The 18,014-nt window shown below is 37.2% G+C and overlaps 1 protein-coding gene across 3 annotated transcripts in view; it reads right to left on the reverse strand.

Moving 5' to 3' along the window:
• Window positions 1-4,262: 4,262 nt before the first annotated feature.
• The window catches only part of swm (Zinc finger protein swm), a 37,705-nt gene continuing 23,953 nt past the window's right edge, over window positions 4,263-18,014 (reverse strand). For 2 of the 3 annotated variants that reach the window (XM_028304969.1, XM_028304968.1), the window contains 9 exons: window positions 17,715-17,877; window positions 17,226-17,344; window positions 16,780-16,821; window positions 12,819-12,902; window positions 12,080-12,183; window positions 10,483-10,630; window positions 9,636-9,764; window positions 7,587-7,685; window positions 4,263-5,632 (listed from right to left, as the gene is read on the reverse strand). In XM_028304969.1, coding sequence (XP_028160770.1) covers window positions 5,543-5,632; window positions 7,587-7,685; window positions 9,636-9,764; window positions 10,483-10,630; window positions 12,080-12,183; window positions 12,819-12,902; window positions 16,780-16,821; window positions 17,226-17,344; window positions 17,715-17,877 — 978 coding nt within the window. In that variant the 3' untranslated portion in view covers window positions 4,263-5,542. The remainder of the gene's footprint in view (window positions 5,633-7,586; window positions 7,686-9,635; window positions 9,765-10,482; window positions 10,631-12,079; window positions 12,184-12,818; window positions 12,903-16,779; window positions 16,822-17,225; window positions 17,345-17,714; window positions 17,878-18,014) is intronic. The other variant, XM_028304970.1, reaches the window with a different exon arrangement.

An 18,014-nucleotide genomic window follows, 5' to 3' on the forward strand; every position in this document is an offset into this window, starting at 1 on the left:
GGAACTAACTAAGTACCTAAGTTTGCGGCTAGAAATGTGTAGAGTAGCAATCAGAAGGTTTTCAGGACTCTTTACAATACACGTGATCAGGAAAGAAATGTTTTGCAAAATATTATTGGTTAACTCACTACCCATAGTGACATAATAATTTTCTTCTACACTAGATTCGTAATTTACAATCGCTAGAATATAAACTGTAGATTTTTATCCAACATAGCTCTTTCACGTCTACACAATACACATAATAAAGCTCGATGCGCGTCCGTACATAGACACGTTATTATTTTTCTGCACATTAGCGGCGTGTGGCTCGTTTGTCACGCGCTGTGACGTCATGACGTGTGGCTTTTTGTCACGCGTTGTGACGCGGCTTTACGGCGAGCATTTTTTCTGCCTATCGCAGGTGACAGGACTGCATTATGGAATAACTAGTCTTTGCCCGTGATGTGGCACACATTAATATCGATAAAAAGTTGCTTACTAAGGCTCTGTAGGCCTAGGATACGCGCCGCGATTAGTTTTTTATCGCGCCTTTTTATCTATTTTACTTGATAAGCCCATACATTTGTCGTTTAAAATCGTAGATAAGATTTTATGATGGTGCGCATTCTAGCTCGGCTGGGTTTTTAATGGTGTTCAAGCTGTAGATCCTGGCTACACAGCGATAGGAACGAGAAGGGAAAAGTCCCGTCTTCCTAAGGCTCGGTTTCAAAATTGAGATTCTACTTTTCATTAAATTCATCCTTGAGCACGTTTAAGCCAAAATTCTTAATTCAGAAACCGGGGGGTAAATCTTATTACAACCTTTTTTGCTAAGCCTACTAAATATAGCCTAGGTAAGTACTATTCTGAACTATAAATAGAATTAATAGGTACTAAACTGTGTAACGAATAAAAAATATATTGACAAAATATCCTCCACCCACGGTGTCGACTTCAGCCCACGCGGAATACAGTCACTCAAAGTTTTTATCGAGTGAGCAACATTATTCCTTTAAAAGGTAGCTAAAACGTAATATGTATTTCCAACATGAGTATTATTACACACATTACTATGAGATCTCACAGTGCGCGTGGACGCACAGGCACACACAAGCCAATCACAGAGATCATGACTCGTGCAACCGAGTTGAAACGTCGCCGCGTCGGGAGGGTAAACATTATCTTATTTACCGTTATAAAAGTTTTGTTGTAAAATCCCGTGAAGTGATAATTTTATAATCACAGAGCTCTATTCAACTCTGTGCGTTCGATTTGCTGCTTCACATAAGCAAGCATCGTTTGTGAATACGGGAGTTAGTATACTCGCAACATAATCTGTTCAATTCCTGAGCAAGTTTCAGCTCAGACCTAGGTGCAGAAAATCGTAAATGAAACGCTAAACTTAATCAAAAGTACAGAGGCATATCAAGCTAAATACAGTCTAGTTCTTATCTAGTTGTGATAGGGTTTATTTTTCGTCTGAAGTGCTGGTGACTGGATATAATCAGATTGGCCCGGACTAGGACAACAGCGCCACCTCGTGTTACGTGAGAGTAATTCAACATCGTTCCACACTGGACTTATTCTGTTTGAGTGGATGCAGGGATCAATTCTGAATGAAGCTCTAATAAAATAGTCCGTTAGTTTTTCTTTCCACAATACCTACATGAAAATGAATAACACTTGATGCATATAAAACTGCATGTGGTTTTGCTAATTGTTAGTTGGATCAATGCAAGTAAAGTTTGTCGGGGAAGCTAATGTTTATAGTCGTATTGTAAGACTGAGGTCAAAACTATGATTGAACGAATTTTAAATAACTTGAAAAAATCGAGCTGCCTACGGTGGGAATAGAATCCACGACATCGTTTGCCCGGCGACTGTTCTTCTCTGCACCTTTAAAGGCAATTCCATTTTTCAAGTTATTTAAAAATACGTATGCGGCGCGCACGCACACACTGACCGGTGCAACTCCCCGCTAATCCCCGCTAAATTTTGTCAGTGTGTGCGTGCGCGCCGCATACGTATTGGCGCGCTCACATACAAAAACCGCGCTCGGTGCGTTTCTATGAAGATGACCTACTCATTTGTATTTACTCTGCTTGTATGCTGTCACGTCATCGCCCCTCCCGTGCCGCTCTCATAGTTCCGGCACTGACTAAGTTATGTACACACGACAGCACATCAGGTTACCCATTTTTGTTGCAAACTCGCCCCTATTACAACTGCACAAGAACCCACAGTGGTTACGTTGACGTGCCGTCGTCCGTACTAGAGACCTGTAGTTCCAAGTCACATTTTATATTGGTATTTTAGATACATTTTGTACCATTCGATTATTTATAAACAAGACTACGTCTGTCCAAAATATACATCGAAAAAACCCTAAAACTATTTATTAATAATAAAAAAATAACCCCTCGTAAAATTACAACGTAAGCCTCGGGCCACAACAAAATAATAATCCTAAAATGCAATAATGCATCACTAAATCTAGTAAAACGGTCGATACTTGTATGGGGCCGCCGCAAAAATGAAGATTGCGTGACGATGCGATTTTTTTGCAAGTATGTTTTTTTATAGTTTATGAAAAAGTGTTGATTAGTAAATTGCAGTATTTTATTTGACTGTTTATTGTTAGCTCGTATAATAAAACTATACTTTATGCATGAATCAAGAAAAATTGTATTTTGGCAGAAATATGATTCAGCCAATCACAGACATTCCTTGAATTCGAGTCGAATTTTGAGCATCATTCAAAATCATATTCTAAATTGATAACAAAGAATAACCTAACAGTGTTTACTGAATTAGCGTTAAGTAGTTTTAAAACAGCGACATCTGTCGTGTAAGCTTAAAAACAGTTTAGGTTTCATACTTTATGAGCCCTCTTATGACATGCTTGTTTCACAACAAACGTCATAATAAATTGATGAAACTTTTAGAAACAACTTCTAGCTATCTACTCAACAATGAATCTCATTTCAGTCGCGGTCCGCATCTCTATGGCGACCCGATACAAACCCAAGAAAAACGATAATTTCATTAATTTAAAAAAACGAAAGATATGGCTATCGCGCGAAAGAGAAATTTTATTTACAAATATAAATTATTTACAAGTACGATACGATACGAGCTACTAATAAAAATTTGTAAAGGACGAGAGTTGCATCGTTTATTGTTCAACATTTTATGGTATTTCGTCGAAATCTCACTAGAAATATTGTAAGTAACTTACAATTAATAATAGTGCCATTAACCCCTCGTGGTAAGTTTAATGCTTGTTTCGAGTGGGTTCACCATAATAGACGTTTGACACTACCAATCAATTGACGTACTTTTTCAAACTGTCAAAACGACTCTCCCATAGATTTTGTATGGCAATACTAGCCTGTGATGTCACTATTTTGTCAACTCACTACTTTTTTCAATTACAATGCAACCACAAATCTTAATTTACAGGCAATTTAAAATAAGTTTTTTAGACCAGAATGGTGTCTTTTTAAAAAGTTGTGATTTCGAATTGTTGTCTATTGTGGTACTAGGGGCGCTGTCAACGCGCAAGCAGCGATCGGTAGCAATCTTTTTGATATTTAAGATTTCTTACTTCCTGACCACAAATAAATTAAGTTGTTTAAATAAGTACAACGTTGATGTGATGTTAGCTTTAAAAATCAGTTCCATTAGTTTTGTTTAGACTTACTATTACACCTATTGTTATTGTTAATTAATAAGTCTTTAGTAAGCTGTTAGTTAAGTACTGGTGTTAATGAAATGTCTTGCCCTTTAATTAATTAAAATAAATAATTAAGATTTTAAAACCATTCAAATGTTGAACAATAACCGAGTAACTCTCTAAAAACGATACTAATAAGATACTACGATCATTGCAAGTTTTCTACTGGATTTCACGCTAGAGGTTCTAAAAGAAACCTATTTCTTGCGATACCGCGTTGTATTATGTAGATAACGCCATCTTTTGACGGCGCGTAGAAGTAGTCGCCAATGTAAATTGACTAATCTATACTAATATTATAAATACGAAAGTAACTCTGTCTGTCTGTTTCACTTTCACGCTTAAACCACTGAACCGATTTGGTATAGAGATAGTTTGAGTCCCGGGAAAGGACATAGTATAGTTTTTATCCCGGTTTTTGAAACAGGGACGCGCTCGATAAAGTTTTTCTATGACAGACAAAATTCCACGCGGGCAAAGCCGCGGGCGGAAAGCTAGTAATGAATAAATTACTCCCATATTGAATTTATTGGTAAATGGTATTAAAAATACCCAGTATATTATAGACATCGTAATAAATTCAATTTAAAAAACTTGTCAATGATCGTAGAATCAAATTAAATTCCTAAATCGTACGACTCCTTTCTTAAATTCACAACTATTTCTATACTGCGACTAAACGCATCTATGTTGTACCGACTACCGAATTGTATATTATTGCCGATTTTTATATGTAAATCTCATAAGCGAAGAATGCGTTTGGTTGTGCACGCTAGAGTTGCGACCGACGACTTTTTTATTGCGCAAAATATGCAAGTTTTTCAAACTTTTCTTAACTTTGGTGATAAATTAGTCGTGTCGCAACTCTGTGGCGTACGAATACCTAAATCTAAAGCTCTTTCACTATATTTCTCCAATAATGTAACAAGTTTGAACAATAAGTTTGTTTAAAATAATAAAATACCAATCGAGAAATAATATCTATTATTATTATTCTTATAATAACTTATTTTTAGGATATGATTATAATTATGGTCACCATAGCTTAGTGGTTAGAGTAGGCCGCAAGCGAAAGTACGTGCGTTCGAGTCTCAACTGAGGCAATCGATTTTTTTTAGTGAAAACCATATTTTCGATAAATTATTAAATATTATTTCCTTATTATAATTTTCTTTAAATAATATTAAAAACGATACACGAATATTGGCATTTTTAGTACAGATACAAATTCTCGATTGACATCATATTTTTTATATTCGAAGTACTGAAGTGAGATTATGAAATATTTTCGTATATTAACGAACGGAAACCATTAAATAAAGTTATAATGAAATGAAATATTATGATTTTAGTAAGAAATAAACAGTTTTTCAGAAAGGTCAAGTCTAATAGTTTTTTTTTGTATATTAATATGTTTATGAACTAGCAAGCAAGGCAACATTGTTTTAATTTATAACGCTGTAAAATACACTAAAAACATTCACATTTCACTTCAGCCCTTTTATATCTAACAATCGCTAGCCTTATACACGACCGACACTACACTAACAATCCTACAGCGACCGATATCGACTATCGTTACAATCTCGCAACGACATCGCTGCAATATCGTTTCGATATCGCTTCGAGATCGTTCCGACATCGCTTCGAGATCGTTCCGACATCGTTTCGAGATCGTTCCGACATCGTTTCGAGATCGTTCCGACATCGTTTCGAGATCGTTCCGACATCGCTTCGAGATCGTTCCGACATCGTTTCGAGATCGCTTCGAGATCGTTTCGAGGTCGTTTCGGGGTCGTGTCGCAGCTAGCGTCCCGCGGGTCGTCAACGTCTCCAGGATCTATCTTCTTCCGCATCGTCCTCTTCCTCCTCGTCGAACCGCAGTAACGTGTCCTCGGTTATTTCTTGAGATGTCTGAGGGGGGAGAGCGTTTAGTATGGACGTCGTGGAATAATTGATTATATGGTGGATGAAATATTAATTTAAAATGACCAAACGTCACGGAGTCAATTAGTCAATATGTATATGTCACCGTAAAATTGTGAATGCCGTCAGATTATAATCTGACGTAGTTAAATTACAATCTAACCTAACCTAACCCACTGTTAGTTTACAATCTAATGCGTTATATTATAAACCGACAGAGTTCACGATTTCACGTTGACATATACAAAAGAAGTGTTAAAACGTCACAAGTCAATTTAGTGCATGTGTTACAGTCAAAACTCATAATCGGTCAAAACCACTTTTGACTGCAAAAATCAGTCAAGTGGTTTTGACTGATGCCCTTGGTCAATATCACTTTTGACTGTTTTTTTCAGTCAAAAAAAGTGGTTTTGACCAAGCGCGTTAGTCAATATCACTTTTGAGTTATTGATAGTAAAGTAGTAAAGTTCTTGATATCCAAAAGGTCTTTCAATTCGTAGGCTAACTACGGTAGGCGCGCAAGTTCATGTCCATCCTGAGGAATGCGGTAGTGCTGTTACCTAACTAATTATGCTAATGTCGATATCGATAATTATTACCAATTAAGTAGGTCAACGGTATCTACTTATTCCATATTTTTTGCAACTTATAAGTATAAGCAGGCCTGTTCATCTCCGCGAGTTTACATCGAAAACAAAACACGCACGATGGCCCACCTACAGGATACTATTCGACAAGGCCTCACATACGAGCGAACATTGACTCACGCACGCGTATTCTTGTGTATGATGGAAGAAAATAAAGAAAATGGTGTACTAAATACTGTGCAGTATTTAACTGCCTAAATAATAATAAAAACACAGAATGTAATTTTTTAAGTTGCCTCAAAACACTGAGAGGTAAATAAGTAGTTAATATTATTCATGATAATTCATGCTAAATCATGTATTTCCTCCGCCATTTTCCGCAGTTTGGCACCTCACGTCACATCATTTTACCGAAGTCAGCCCTATAGCTTCGGCGCAGTGCCGATCACTGACGTTTGTCAACAAAATGGTGCTTGACTCTTGAGACAGGCTAAATTACACCATATTATAATGACATTGAGCATACATTTTCTTAAATACCTTCGCGAAGTAAAACTTCTGTACGTAGTACTTATTATTATTCTGTGGTATAAGTAAATAAGTAAGGGGCCGTTCAAGTATTACGTAAGCACCAAGGGGGGGTGGGGGGCTCTCTGTTTTGCTTATTTTGGATGACATGGGGGGTAGGGGGGTCTAGATGATGATTACGTCATCGTTAGTTATTTACGTTTTTTCGGGGATTTCCGCAAATAATACATATGCGTAGGCACTCGCTTTGAGAACTGATTAGGGGAATTACCGCACATTAGGGAAATTACCGTGCGCTATTCAGTTGTCTAATAATTAACTCTCGTGCCGACACTGCCCATTGCAAATTGAGAGTCGTAGTCCGCATATAATATTATTATACGCGAGGCCGGCCTCCCGCGCTCGTGTTTTGTTTGGATACTAAGCGTATTGTAAGCATTGAAAGTTATCATTTGTGTTTATGTTGATGCATAATTGATGCAATTATGTTTCTTATGTTCTTTATTTCTGATTATATTTTTTTGTTCCTTACTCTATGATGTGTATCAGTTGAAAATAATATTTTCATGAATTTTCCTATTTTAAAAATGACAATATAAAAAAACATTTATAACTAAAAATGTTTACGTAAGCATAGGGGGAGGGGGTAAGTGCTTTGCTTACTTTTGATGACAAGGGGGGCGAGGGGGTAAAAAATGGTAAGAAATCTGCTTACGTAATACTTGAACGGCCCCAAAGTAAGTAAGGCCCCGATGGACATGAACTCGCGCGCCTACAGCAGGTGTTTGATCTCTCTCACTCTCTCTCTTTCTATCTCTCTCGCTCACCTCGGGCTCCTTATTCTCCTCGCTGGCCTCTCCGTTAACCGCAGGTCTGGTCTCCGCCATGCCGCCAAGATACGCCTTCGTGTTGGCCACCCACGTTATCTGAGAGAAGACGTTGGTTTAGAACAATGTTCAAGTGAATGAAAGACTCGACAAATTTTGTTTTTTTTTTATACCGGGTGGAATTTTGTAATGCCACCTGGAGGGAAAGTACTCTTAATATTGTAGGTAGAAAATTTTACTCAAAGAAAACATTCCTTTATTTTTTAAAAGAAATAGAACCGCATATAAATACCAATTGACTTTAGTATATGAAATGCAATTTTAGGGTTAGATTGGATTTATTTTATTCTATTTTAATTATATTTTAATTAATTTTGACATTATGTATTGTGTAATAATTTTATTTATTTATTTAATCTGACATTTATATTAATTCTAGTATGTGAAATGAAATTTTAGGGTTAAATTAGATTAATTTTATTTTAATTGAATTGCAGATTGTGTGAATTTTAATGTCTAATTTTCCTATACAATGTATTTTGTTTTTGGAATAAATAAATTGAAATTGAAATTCAAAGATTTCCAAAAATTTGCTTGCCACACCCGGGAATCGAACCAACTAAAATCTGTTAAAAATTACACCGCGTTTTTTTATTGCATCGATCGTTAGGGTTAAGTATAAGGATGAAATATCTCTAAAAAACTTGATAAATCAAATGAAAGGAAAACCATGAAATCTTACATTACTTTAATTATGTGCAGAAAATTGTATGGTATGGTAGTGAATTTTTGAAATTTTTTCGAAAATCTATGAATGCAGTTCTTTTTCTTTTCAAAAATAAAGGAATGTTTTCTTTCAGTAAAATTTTCTATCTACAGTATTAAGAGTACTTTCCCTGGAGGTGGCATTACAAAATTCCACCCTGTATATATTTATTGCTAACTATTGTTAAAAAAAAGTTTAAAAAATCTCTCCTATCACATATAAAATCAAGTGCTGTTCATTTATCTCGCCAAAAGTCCAGAACGGTTGGACCGACTTGGCTGATTTGGTTTAAAAATGTTTGTGGTAGTCCAGGGAAGGCTTGAAAAGTAAGAAAACGGTAGGTGCAACAGAAAAAAAATGGTGGTAGATAGATAGAAAATGTTTACTTGTCTCAAAAAGGTTTTTACAATAATTTATCACAGTGTATAACACTGGTATGAGACAAAAAGCTCTATGACTTAGTGATTGCAGGAGACCCACAAACCCTGTTATTCTGCCATAGCCACGAAGTTGTAGTGGTGCGAAGTTCGCCTAGTCAGCTAGTCTCTTCATAATTTATATCTCTCTCTTTAATAGGAAATAGGCGAAAGGTCACTGACTGACTCACTCGTCACGAAATCTCAGAAACTACAAGTGCTAGGAGTCTCAAATTTTGCTTGGGGGTTTCTTTTAAAACGTAGGTGCTCACTAAGACGGGACTTTGCAAAATTCAGCCCCTTAGGGGGTAAAACAGGATCCACGCGTATACTTCGTACGCGTGGATCGCGGGCTAATAATAAAAATAATCGTTTATTTCTTTCTTTCATTATTTTCAACCATCTTCAAAAAAAGGAGGAGGTTCTCAATTCGACCCGTATGTTTTTTTTTTCTATGTTTGTTACGCGATAACTCCGCCAATTATGAACCGATTTGAACAAATCTTTTTTCGGCGTATAGGTAATACCTCAAGGGTGGTCCCATTTAAATTTAATAATAAAAAAAACAACCCCCAAGGGTGGAAAATTGGGGAAGAACTTTTTTATACGCAATATCTCCGCCGATTATAAACCAATTTGAACGATTATTTTTTTGTTGAATAGGTATTATCAAAAGGGTGGTTTCATGCGAATTTGAAGAAAATATTTCACCCCCAAGGTTGGAAAATTGGGGATGAACTTTTTTATACGCAATATCTCCGCCGATTAATTATGAACCAATTTGAACGATTATTTTTTTGTTGAATAGGTATTTGTGTTCACGCATTTGAAGTCGGTTTTATTTTAAAAAAAAAGTTATCCACTCACCGACAGCGTCCGGTCGTTGTAATGTTTGCCAGCGGCGGCTGCGAGCTCGGCGTGTGCTCTCGCTTTATACTGTATGACCAGCTCGGGAACCGCTAGATTCACTTCTTTGCTGACTACCTCGCCGTATTGCTGTAACAAAATAATCAATGAATATGGGGACAAAAATTGGGTAGATGACATTAAGACTAGGCGCAGACCATCGATTTTTAGTTGGCCGATAGTTGTGTCCGATTTTAAATTGTATGAAGAATCGGCCAAATCGAATCGGCGTAGTGTGCGCACTTCCATACATGCCCATACTGATCAACTGCCCGACTAAACTATCGGCCGACGAAAAATTGATGGTCTGCGCATAGGCTACGCACAATGACTTTTTTCTCCCATCCAGTCACTGTGGGTTTGGTTAGACAAGTTCCAAAACGTGACAGTTTTAATTTCGAAATTTCCTCACGAAACCTCTTGACCCAACTAGCTATTACTAGCGCGTATTGGTGAACTGATGGTCGTTGAGCCAATTAAAGTTCTCGAGTGTCAACCATGGACGACGTAGTGTGGGCAGGCCTCCCACTCGGTGGACTGACGATCTAACCAACTTCGCGGGCAGCGCAAGGATGCGGGCAGCAGGACCGGTCATTGTAGAAACTTCGTGAGGCATTCGTCCAGCAGTGAAAGTCTTTCAGCTGAAACAATTTGAGGCCTACGTCTGTCAATGGACTGCTGTAGAGCCAAAAGTGGAAGCGAGCTTCAACCACAAGGGAACTGGCTATCTCACCTCCAATTCCAAAGCTGTAAACGCGCACTGGAAGCCTATATCTGTCGGTGGACTGTATATTCTCATGTCACTCACCATAAAGTGCTGTATAACTGCGCTCTGCTCGTCTGCTTCAAATCCGGATATCAGCAGCGCTCTTGGTCTGTGGTCCACAGATTGGTTAGCGCTGAAAGCCTTGCCTGCGCCGCGCACGAAACGGGAAGCAGTGTTGAATCGCCCGCCCCTGTGGTGGTAAATTAAATTTTATGGCTCGTTTTGTTATGGCTCATATTTATAATGGCTCGTCTTTCTTGTGGCTCCTTTTCATTATGGCTCATATTTGAACTGGCTCGTTTTTGATATGGTTTATTTTAAAATGGCTCGTTTTTGTTACGACTCGTTTTTTAAAAGGCTCTGTTTTGTTATGGCTAATTTCATAATGGCTCATTGTCATTGTGGCTCATTTTAGTGATGGTTAATTTTTATAATGGCTTATAGCCAAAACAACCAATAAAAAGGAGACTTTTTGAGCACTACATTGTTTAACAGCACATGGTGCTCCGTAAAGCTAAATTGTTTAACATTTAAAACTTAATTTTAGAACAAGATCTTAATAAGATGAAAAAAAAACCTTTGTAGAACATAAATCAAAACGAATTAGATGTTATTCATCCTACACTAACTTATAAAACTATCTCACCTAAGTTTTCTCTTCACAATACGGTAGCTTGGAAAAACAAAATTCAATTATTAAAACTTTTGTTCAGCCAATAGGGCTATATCACATTACAAAAGTACAAAAAATGCTCTCGAAATAAAGTATGTAGGTACATTCAATTTACTGAAGTCAGTTCAGTCTGCACATACTGAATTTGGCTATTTGTACTTTCTTTTTTATAATGACTGGCAACTAGTGGTGACTGAGTTTGTTCCGGCGGCGTTTCTTCTCAGCACTTGCCATATGTTTGTCTCGAAGCGCTGGTAGGGCCCAAAAGATAAGGAGGTGTTATGAGCACCTTTTTTTGAGGTTCACAAGTGCCAACGCACAAAATCTAAGGCCCAACTTCCGCCAAGGCGGAGTGGTGCGGAGATGACAGCTGTGTTGCGAATCTGGCAGGCTATTTCCACCAAAGCGGAGCGGAGAAGAGCGGAGCGGTGCGGAGACGAGAAATGTGTGAGCTGTGCGTAGCTGTCAGCTGTCAGTCTAATGCTATCTAGGAAAAGAGCGGAGCGGCTCTTTTCCGCACCGCGCCGCCACCGCTGTTAAATTCTATAGAAAAACAAGTCAGCCTGACACCTCTCCGCTCGATCCATTTCCACCGAAGCGGAGCGGAGTGGAGATGTGCAAATAATGGAATCCGAATGGCATGTCAGAAAATCTTCGGCTTAAGGCTGATTACACGTATTAATTTGTTAAGTAGGTAACTAAATTTTTAGGTTAAAATTTTTGAGGATTTCATTGGCACCCTCTGGGCATCGAACCCTAGAACAGGGTTTCCCAAACTATGGGTCGCGACGGTGGGTCGCGAGCAAACATTGAGTGGGCCCTGTCTGTAGACTGACTACCCTACCGATCCAACCGCTGGACAGCGGGCGGAACCTATAGTTGGGTCCCGAGTTTGAGAACTTTGTATTAGATGAGTCGTAGCCCAGACAACTTTGGGAACCACTGCCCTAGAACACGGTATGTTACCTGGAATGTGGTCTCCTCATCCCAGGATGCGGGGGAAACTGTATCGCCATCTGCCGCCTCAAGTCCGCAACTTTCTTGGCCAGCTCTGTCACATCTTGCCCCTCCTGCGAAAAATAATACATTAAAAACTAATCATTTATAGCCACGATAGCCGAACGGTGAATGGGTCGGACTCGAGATCCGACGAACGCGGGTTCGAATCCCACTGCCGCTCGACTATTGTGGTGAGCCCACTCGTAACACAAGCTTATTTAGCTTAACACGAGGGGCTAACGGGACTATTAGTAATTTGTTCAAAACAAATTGCTAATACATTAAAAAAAAAGTATCACGATAATTAATAAAATTTCTCGTAATTCGTTCGTTCGTTTCGGCCAAATAACGTCCACTGCTGGACAAAGGTCTACCCCAAAGATTTCCAAAACGGACGGTCCTACGCTACCCTCATCCATGTGCTTCCCGCGACCTTTCACCGACCGCGAGGTCGTCAGTCCACCGAGAACTTAGTCCTCGTCTATTTAAAAATCGTCGTGAACGTTTATTGGTTTAAACGAACCAACGAACTAGGAACAGAAAGACATGAAAATACTGAAATAATGAAATGAAAATGAAATAATGCCTTTAACGAGCATAACAAGTTAAAGTTTTTCATTGTTTTTGGGCCTTAAGATAAGGGAATGAAGTTCAAAACATGGCGGGAAGTATATTCCCACTACCATATAAATAGTTAATATCTCACCTGTTGCTTAGTAAACATGTCCAATTCGGCGTCCAAAATCTCTTTCTCCGCTTCCTGCCTTGTCTTAGGTTTCTTGGCGTTTGCCTGTTGAAACACAAATAAATTGTTATAATATTTTTTTAAAAAATGTGTTTTAAAGGACTACGTTAGTACTTTCCACTGTCACTAGTTATAGAAAAAGGTCCTTCGAGCCGGATATTTTGCCTTAGTAGTGACCAGACTGGGAAGACCGCCAGGACTTGGTCCCTCTATATTACTTGTGGTAAATAAAGGATTTTTTTATAGTAGGTTTGTGTTTTATATTTTTGTTATAACTATTGCTGTAAGATTCCATTTAGCTTGATGTTTTGGAGTTTGTCAAAAATAAATTTTGAAAAAAATTACCGTAATAATAATAATTGAATAACATTAATTTCATATAAGCGTATGGAAGTTTATTTACATTTATTTAATAAAAAATAATTACTACATATTATTGTGTATAACCAAAACAACATAAAATATACAGTTTTTAGACTTTTTAGTGTAGGCATATAATTTGTTTAGTATCAATATACAAACCAACATTAAGCACAGTTTAACATATTACAGACACATCACCACAAAATACAAATGAGTATGTTTTATGAATCTACTAGAAGAATAGGCTATTTGAGTGTTTTGTAGAGAGGATTTTTTTTTAAACCGAGGGATCCGGCCCTTGTATAGATCGTTTCATCCACGAAGACGCGCCCCACCATTCTTCCGCTAATGTTTGAGTGTTATCGGTACACGCTAAATCATCCATGAGTGCACACGCACGCTACAATAATGGCGCTCGGATTGCTCGGATCAAACTCCCCGCACCCCGCGCGACCGAGACAAATCATTGGTGGGGCGCGTCTTCGTGGATGAAACGATCTAAATAGTTGTTGCAATTCACGAAGGCGAGTGAGCTTTACATGTGTGTGGTGGCTCGCTACTGTTCGTTTTCAAAAAGTTTTGATAGACATTACACTATCGTTATGTGTATGTACAGTCGCGGAATGAAAAGGTTCGTCACCTTAGTGTCGGTTTTCGCTTGCACTAGGTACTGTAAGAGTCAAACCTGCCAACATACCAGTGCAAGAAACAGTGCTGCTAACATTTAAATAAATGTGACGTTTGCTAACGAAGAAAAAAAAATAGCTAACGAAGAAGGCTTTGCTTATTTTTCTGTCCCATCAGTGCAATGTTACAAAATGTATTTTTTTTATTTAATAGAAATAATAATGGCAGGTTGAACCAACAAGAAGGTTTTAGTTTATCAATCATAAAAATCTTCTGGACTAGATAAATGTCAAACAACTTTAATCTGAATAATTTTGAACTTTACTGACTAACAGTTAAAGATTATTTTGTCTAACTCGAGATTATTCTGTAACATAGTTTCAAAAGGTAATATGTGCTCGCGATTCGTTGAAGGAATCAATTTGAAAACTGACGAACCTTTTCATTCCGCGACTGTACACGTACACACACAAGTAAAGCTCACTCGCCTTCGTGAGTGGCAAGAACTATAAATATTTTATTCATCGCGGTGAGCGAGTCGCGAAGATATTTCCCGTCTTTTTTTTTGCGATTCCTTTTTTTTCAAACGCGAAAAATTGGATTGAGGGACAAATATTGAGTTTTCTGTTAAAAAATCCTATCAAATAGCCTATTAATCAAATTACAATATGAATATTTTTATTGCCCAAGCGTTAATGGGATACTATTATAAAATTACTAAATATTATTTACTTTACAATATCTTATTTTATATTTACAATTTTACTATTTTACATATAAAATGTTTGAATAAATATTTGTGTAGCTATTTACATTTTACGGCTAATGGAAGAATGAGATGGGCATATTTTATACGGTGAAAGAAAAGGACAAAAGACGGTAGTACGCATGCGTGGTATGCACAACTATCATGAATGGTCGACATTACTATATTATGCAATACTGAATCAAAATGACGTGTTTTTATTGAAAAAATATCCTTTAGAATTGATTTAATAAAGTCCTTTTGGGTACGGAACCCTACAGTTTGCACGTATCCCCTAAGAAATCTGTCTTTGAAAAAATCTATCTATATCTATAGAAGCGTAAGGTCACTGATTGACTCACTCACTCACTCATCACGAAATCTCAGAAACTACAAGTGCTAGGAGTCTCAAATTTTGCATGGTACCTTTTAGAATGTAGGTGTTCACTAAGACGGGATTTTACAAAATTCAACCCCTAAGGGGGTAAAACGGGATCCACGCGTACGAAGTCGCGAGCGGCCGCTAATACTGGATAAATTTTGCTATTTTCATTTAAGAAAAAAGGTTTTTTAATAAAATTTGTAAATGAAAAGCAAAACCACTTAAAACAGTGCAAAGAAAAGGGTTTAAATATGAAGAAAGAAAGTGGCACGTAAAACCATAGACATGCATAACATAAACAAACGAAAAAACTAAACTACTTATAAGTCACAAAATAAAAACAAATAACACTACTATTTAATTTTTTATTTTATAATTTCTATCCCTAGTGGTTCGGGTTTCTACGTGATAAATATTGGTTTTTGCATGAAATATTAGTATAGTTTATAGCTTTTGTCTATAGAAATATCAGGGTAAAATCCATACTATCTATACAAATATTACAAATGCGAAAGTAACTCTGTCTGTCTGTCTCGCTTTCACGCCTAAACCAATGAACCGATTTTGATGAAATTTGGTATAGATATAGTTTGAGTCTCGGGAAAGGACATAGGATAGTTTTTATCCCGGTTTTTGAAACAGGAACGCGCGCGATAAAGTTTTTCTGTGACAGACAATATTCTACGCGGGCGAAATCGCGGGCGGAAAGCTAGTATAAATTATATTTATCTATTTATGTCCGTTGATTGCTTTACCGATTTATCATCATCAGGTCATTTAGTCTCCACCGTCTTACGGTATTATCAAATGATTATGCAAATTGTTAACTTCCCTATGTGGAAGAAATAGTTGAATTAGGCACATAACCATAATTATTGTAATAGATTCTAAGAAGGTGATTACGGGGGTGACATAGTCACTTTGACAAAACCCCCTATAAACAATAAAGATTAAAAAAAAAATGATTCAATGATTACCTTAAATATGTGAAAAAACTGAATTGTAAGGGCGAAAATGGCATGTCATGTTTCGAATGATTTTTTAACACCAAAATGAATTAATGACAGTCAATATTTCAATCACATTACATTATTCTTTAATTTAACCGATTATTATGTCCCATAAAATGATTTCATGAGTTTGAACCGTAATATCACTGACAGTAAGTTTAGAATATATCGAGAAATGTGTTGGTATAAGTAAGTTACTTATGAGGATATATTATCGTGGATTTTAATGCCGCATTCATGACTCAAAACCGTGCTATGACATTTAATTGACGTACAATAGTGGCGATTATTATGAACCATAAGTTAAACTGAATTAAGATCTCTCATCATCTCATAAGGCATTATTTCGTTTTAGTGTTTTCAATAAACTTCCACCTTCGACCTGATCATCACTTACCATCAGGTGAGATACAAGCCAAGAGCTTCTTTGTTGCGGATAAAAAAAAAAGAAGTTTTTTCTAAGTTTAGTAAGGAGTTATTAGTATTTTCTATGAGTGAGTAAAAGTGCGTTCTTTTTATCACTTTTATTACACCCTGAAGATAGACAAAAGCAGTTCAGAAATGTAAATGTTGTGGTTCTTTAGTTCCTTATTTTACTATAAAAACTTAGAGCTGGTGACATGAAATTCTGTATGTTTGCACTCGTCAGCAAAATGTTTAGTATTTCTTTAAAAACTGGCTAATTTTATGTTTCTTTGACTCTCAAAAGGTTGCCGATCCCTGGTTCAACATAATTGCTACTAGTGTGCCGTCCATGCCACGATCGCAACCAAACGCATGCGCACGCGCCGGTACCTGTAGCTGTAGACGCGACATCGACCGGGCGACTGTATCCGCCTGCCGACATTCGTAACTTTGTCAGTATTTTACTTTATTTATTCAAAAATGATTAATTAAATTGTATAAAGAAGTCATTTAAACGTTATATTTTTAGTTTTTTTATCGTTTTGTAGGTTTTTAGAGCTGATTTGATGGTTTTTGAAGTTAAAAAAAGATTTTAATTAGTTGATTTTGAAAAAGATTCAGAAATACTTTTGATTTATATTACATTCGCAAACAAAACTGTTATTTATTTCAAATCAACAATTTAAATTGCAAATAAAACTTAATTTAAGGCTTTTATTATCATTAATATTACAATGAAATAATAAAATTGCGTGACAATACCGTAAAAGAAAAAAAAGTTACAAAACTTTCATCGATCTGCCTACAGGATATTGTACAATACCCATGACATTTACCTGCATCTGTCTGAGGGTTCCGTTGTACGCAAACAGTTCGTTTCTGAGCTTCTCGATGCCCTCTTGGGCGGAGTTGATCGCCTCCATTAGTGCAGCCTTCTGGGAATCGCTGATGTTGCCTGGAATGGAACGTCAAGTTAGTTGTTTATCTGGATGATATTTTAGTAACTGCTATGGGTTGTCAAGAACATCTATTTGTCTATATTTTATTTGTTATTTGGACCTCTCTTATACTTTGACTAGATTTCAGACACCTAAATATTTATAGGTCTAGCGCTTAACTGAGTCAGTGCCTGAGGTAAGACTATGTTTAGCTTGACAACGTGCTGCTGTCTTTCCAGAACACTATAATACTATAATCCGGGCATTTTCAAGGCGACTGTGAATAGGTAGGTATGTGCAATCCTAGACTGCATCTCACTTCACATCAGGAGCAAAGTCAAATACCTGCCTTTTTCTGCATATAAAAACAGATCATCATCAACTCACCCGACTCGAGTTTCTCGATCAACAACAGCTGTTGCTGCAATTGCTTCTCAAGCAGCGCCTGGGCGCGCTTCATCATCTCCATCACCTGTTTGCTCTTGTCAACTGGCTTCATCACCACCTCTTTCTTCGGTTCTGTTGTGCCGTTGGTGGCTTCTTTTGCTTGCTGAAAAGATTATTTTAAGTTGTTAATTCTAATCAAATCAAGTTTAAGAGTTGAACATCAGGTAGGCAGTTCCTCTGTGGTTGAGGATTTCGGGTGAAGGTCGCTTCCACCTTGGGCTTGATCATCACTTTGCATCA

The sequence above is a fragment of the Ostrinia furnacalis genome, unplaced genomic scaffold, assembly GCF_004193835.3.
Source record: "Ostrinia furnacalis isolate ACB-3 unplaced genomic scaffold, ASM419383v2 OfSCF1629, whole genome shotgun sequence".
Classification (NCBI taxonomy): domain Eukaryota; kingdom Metazoa; phylum Arthropoda; class Insecta; order Lepidoptera; family Crambidae; genus Ostrinia; species Ostrinia furnacalis.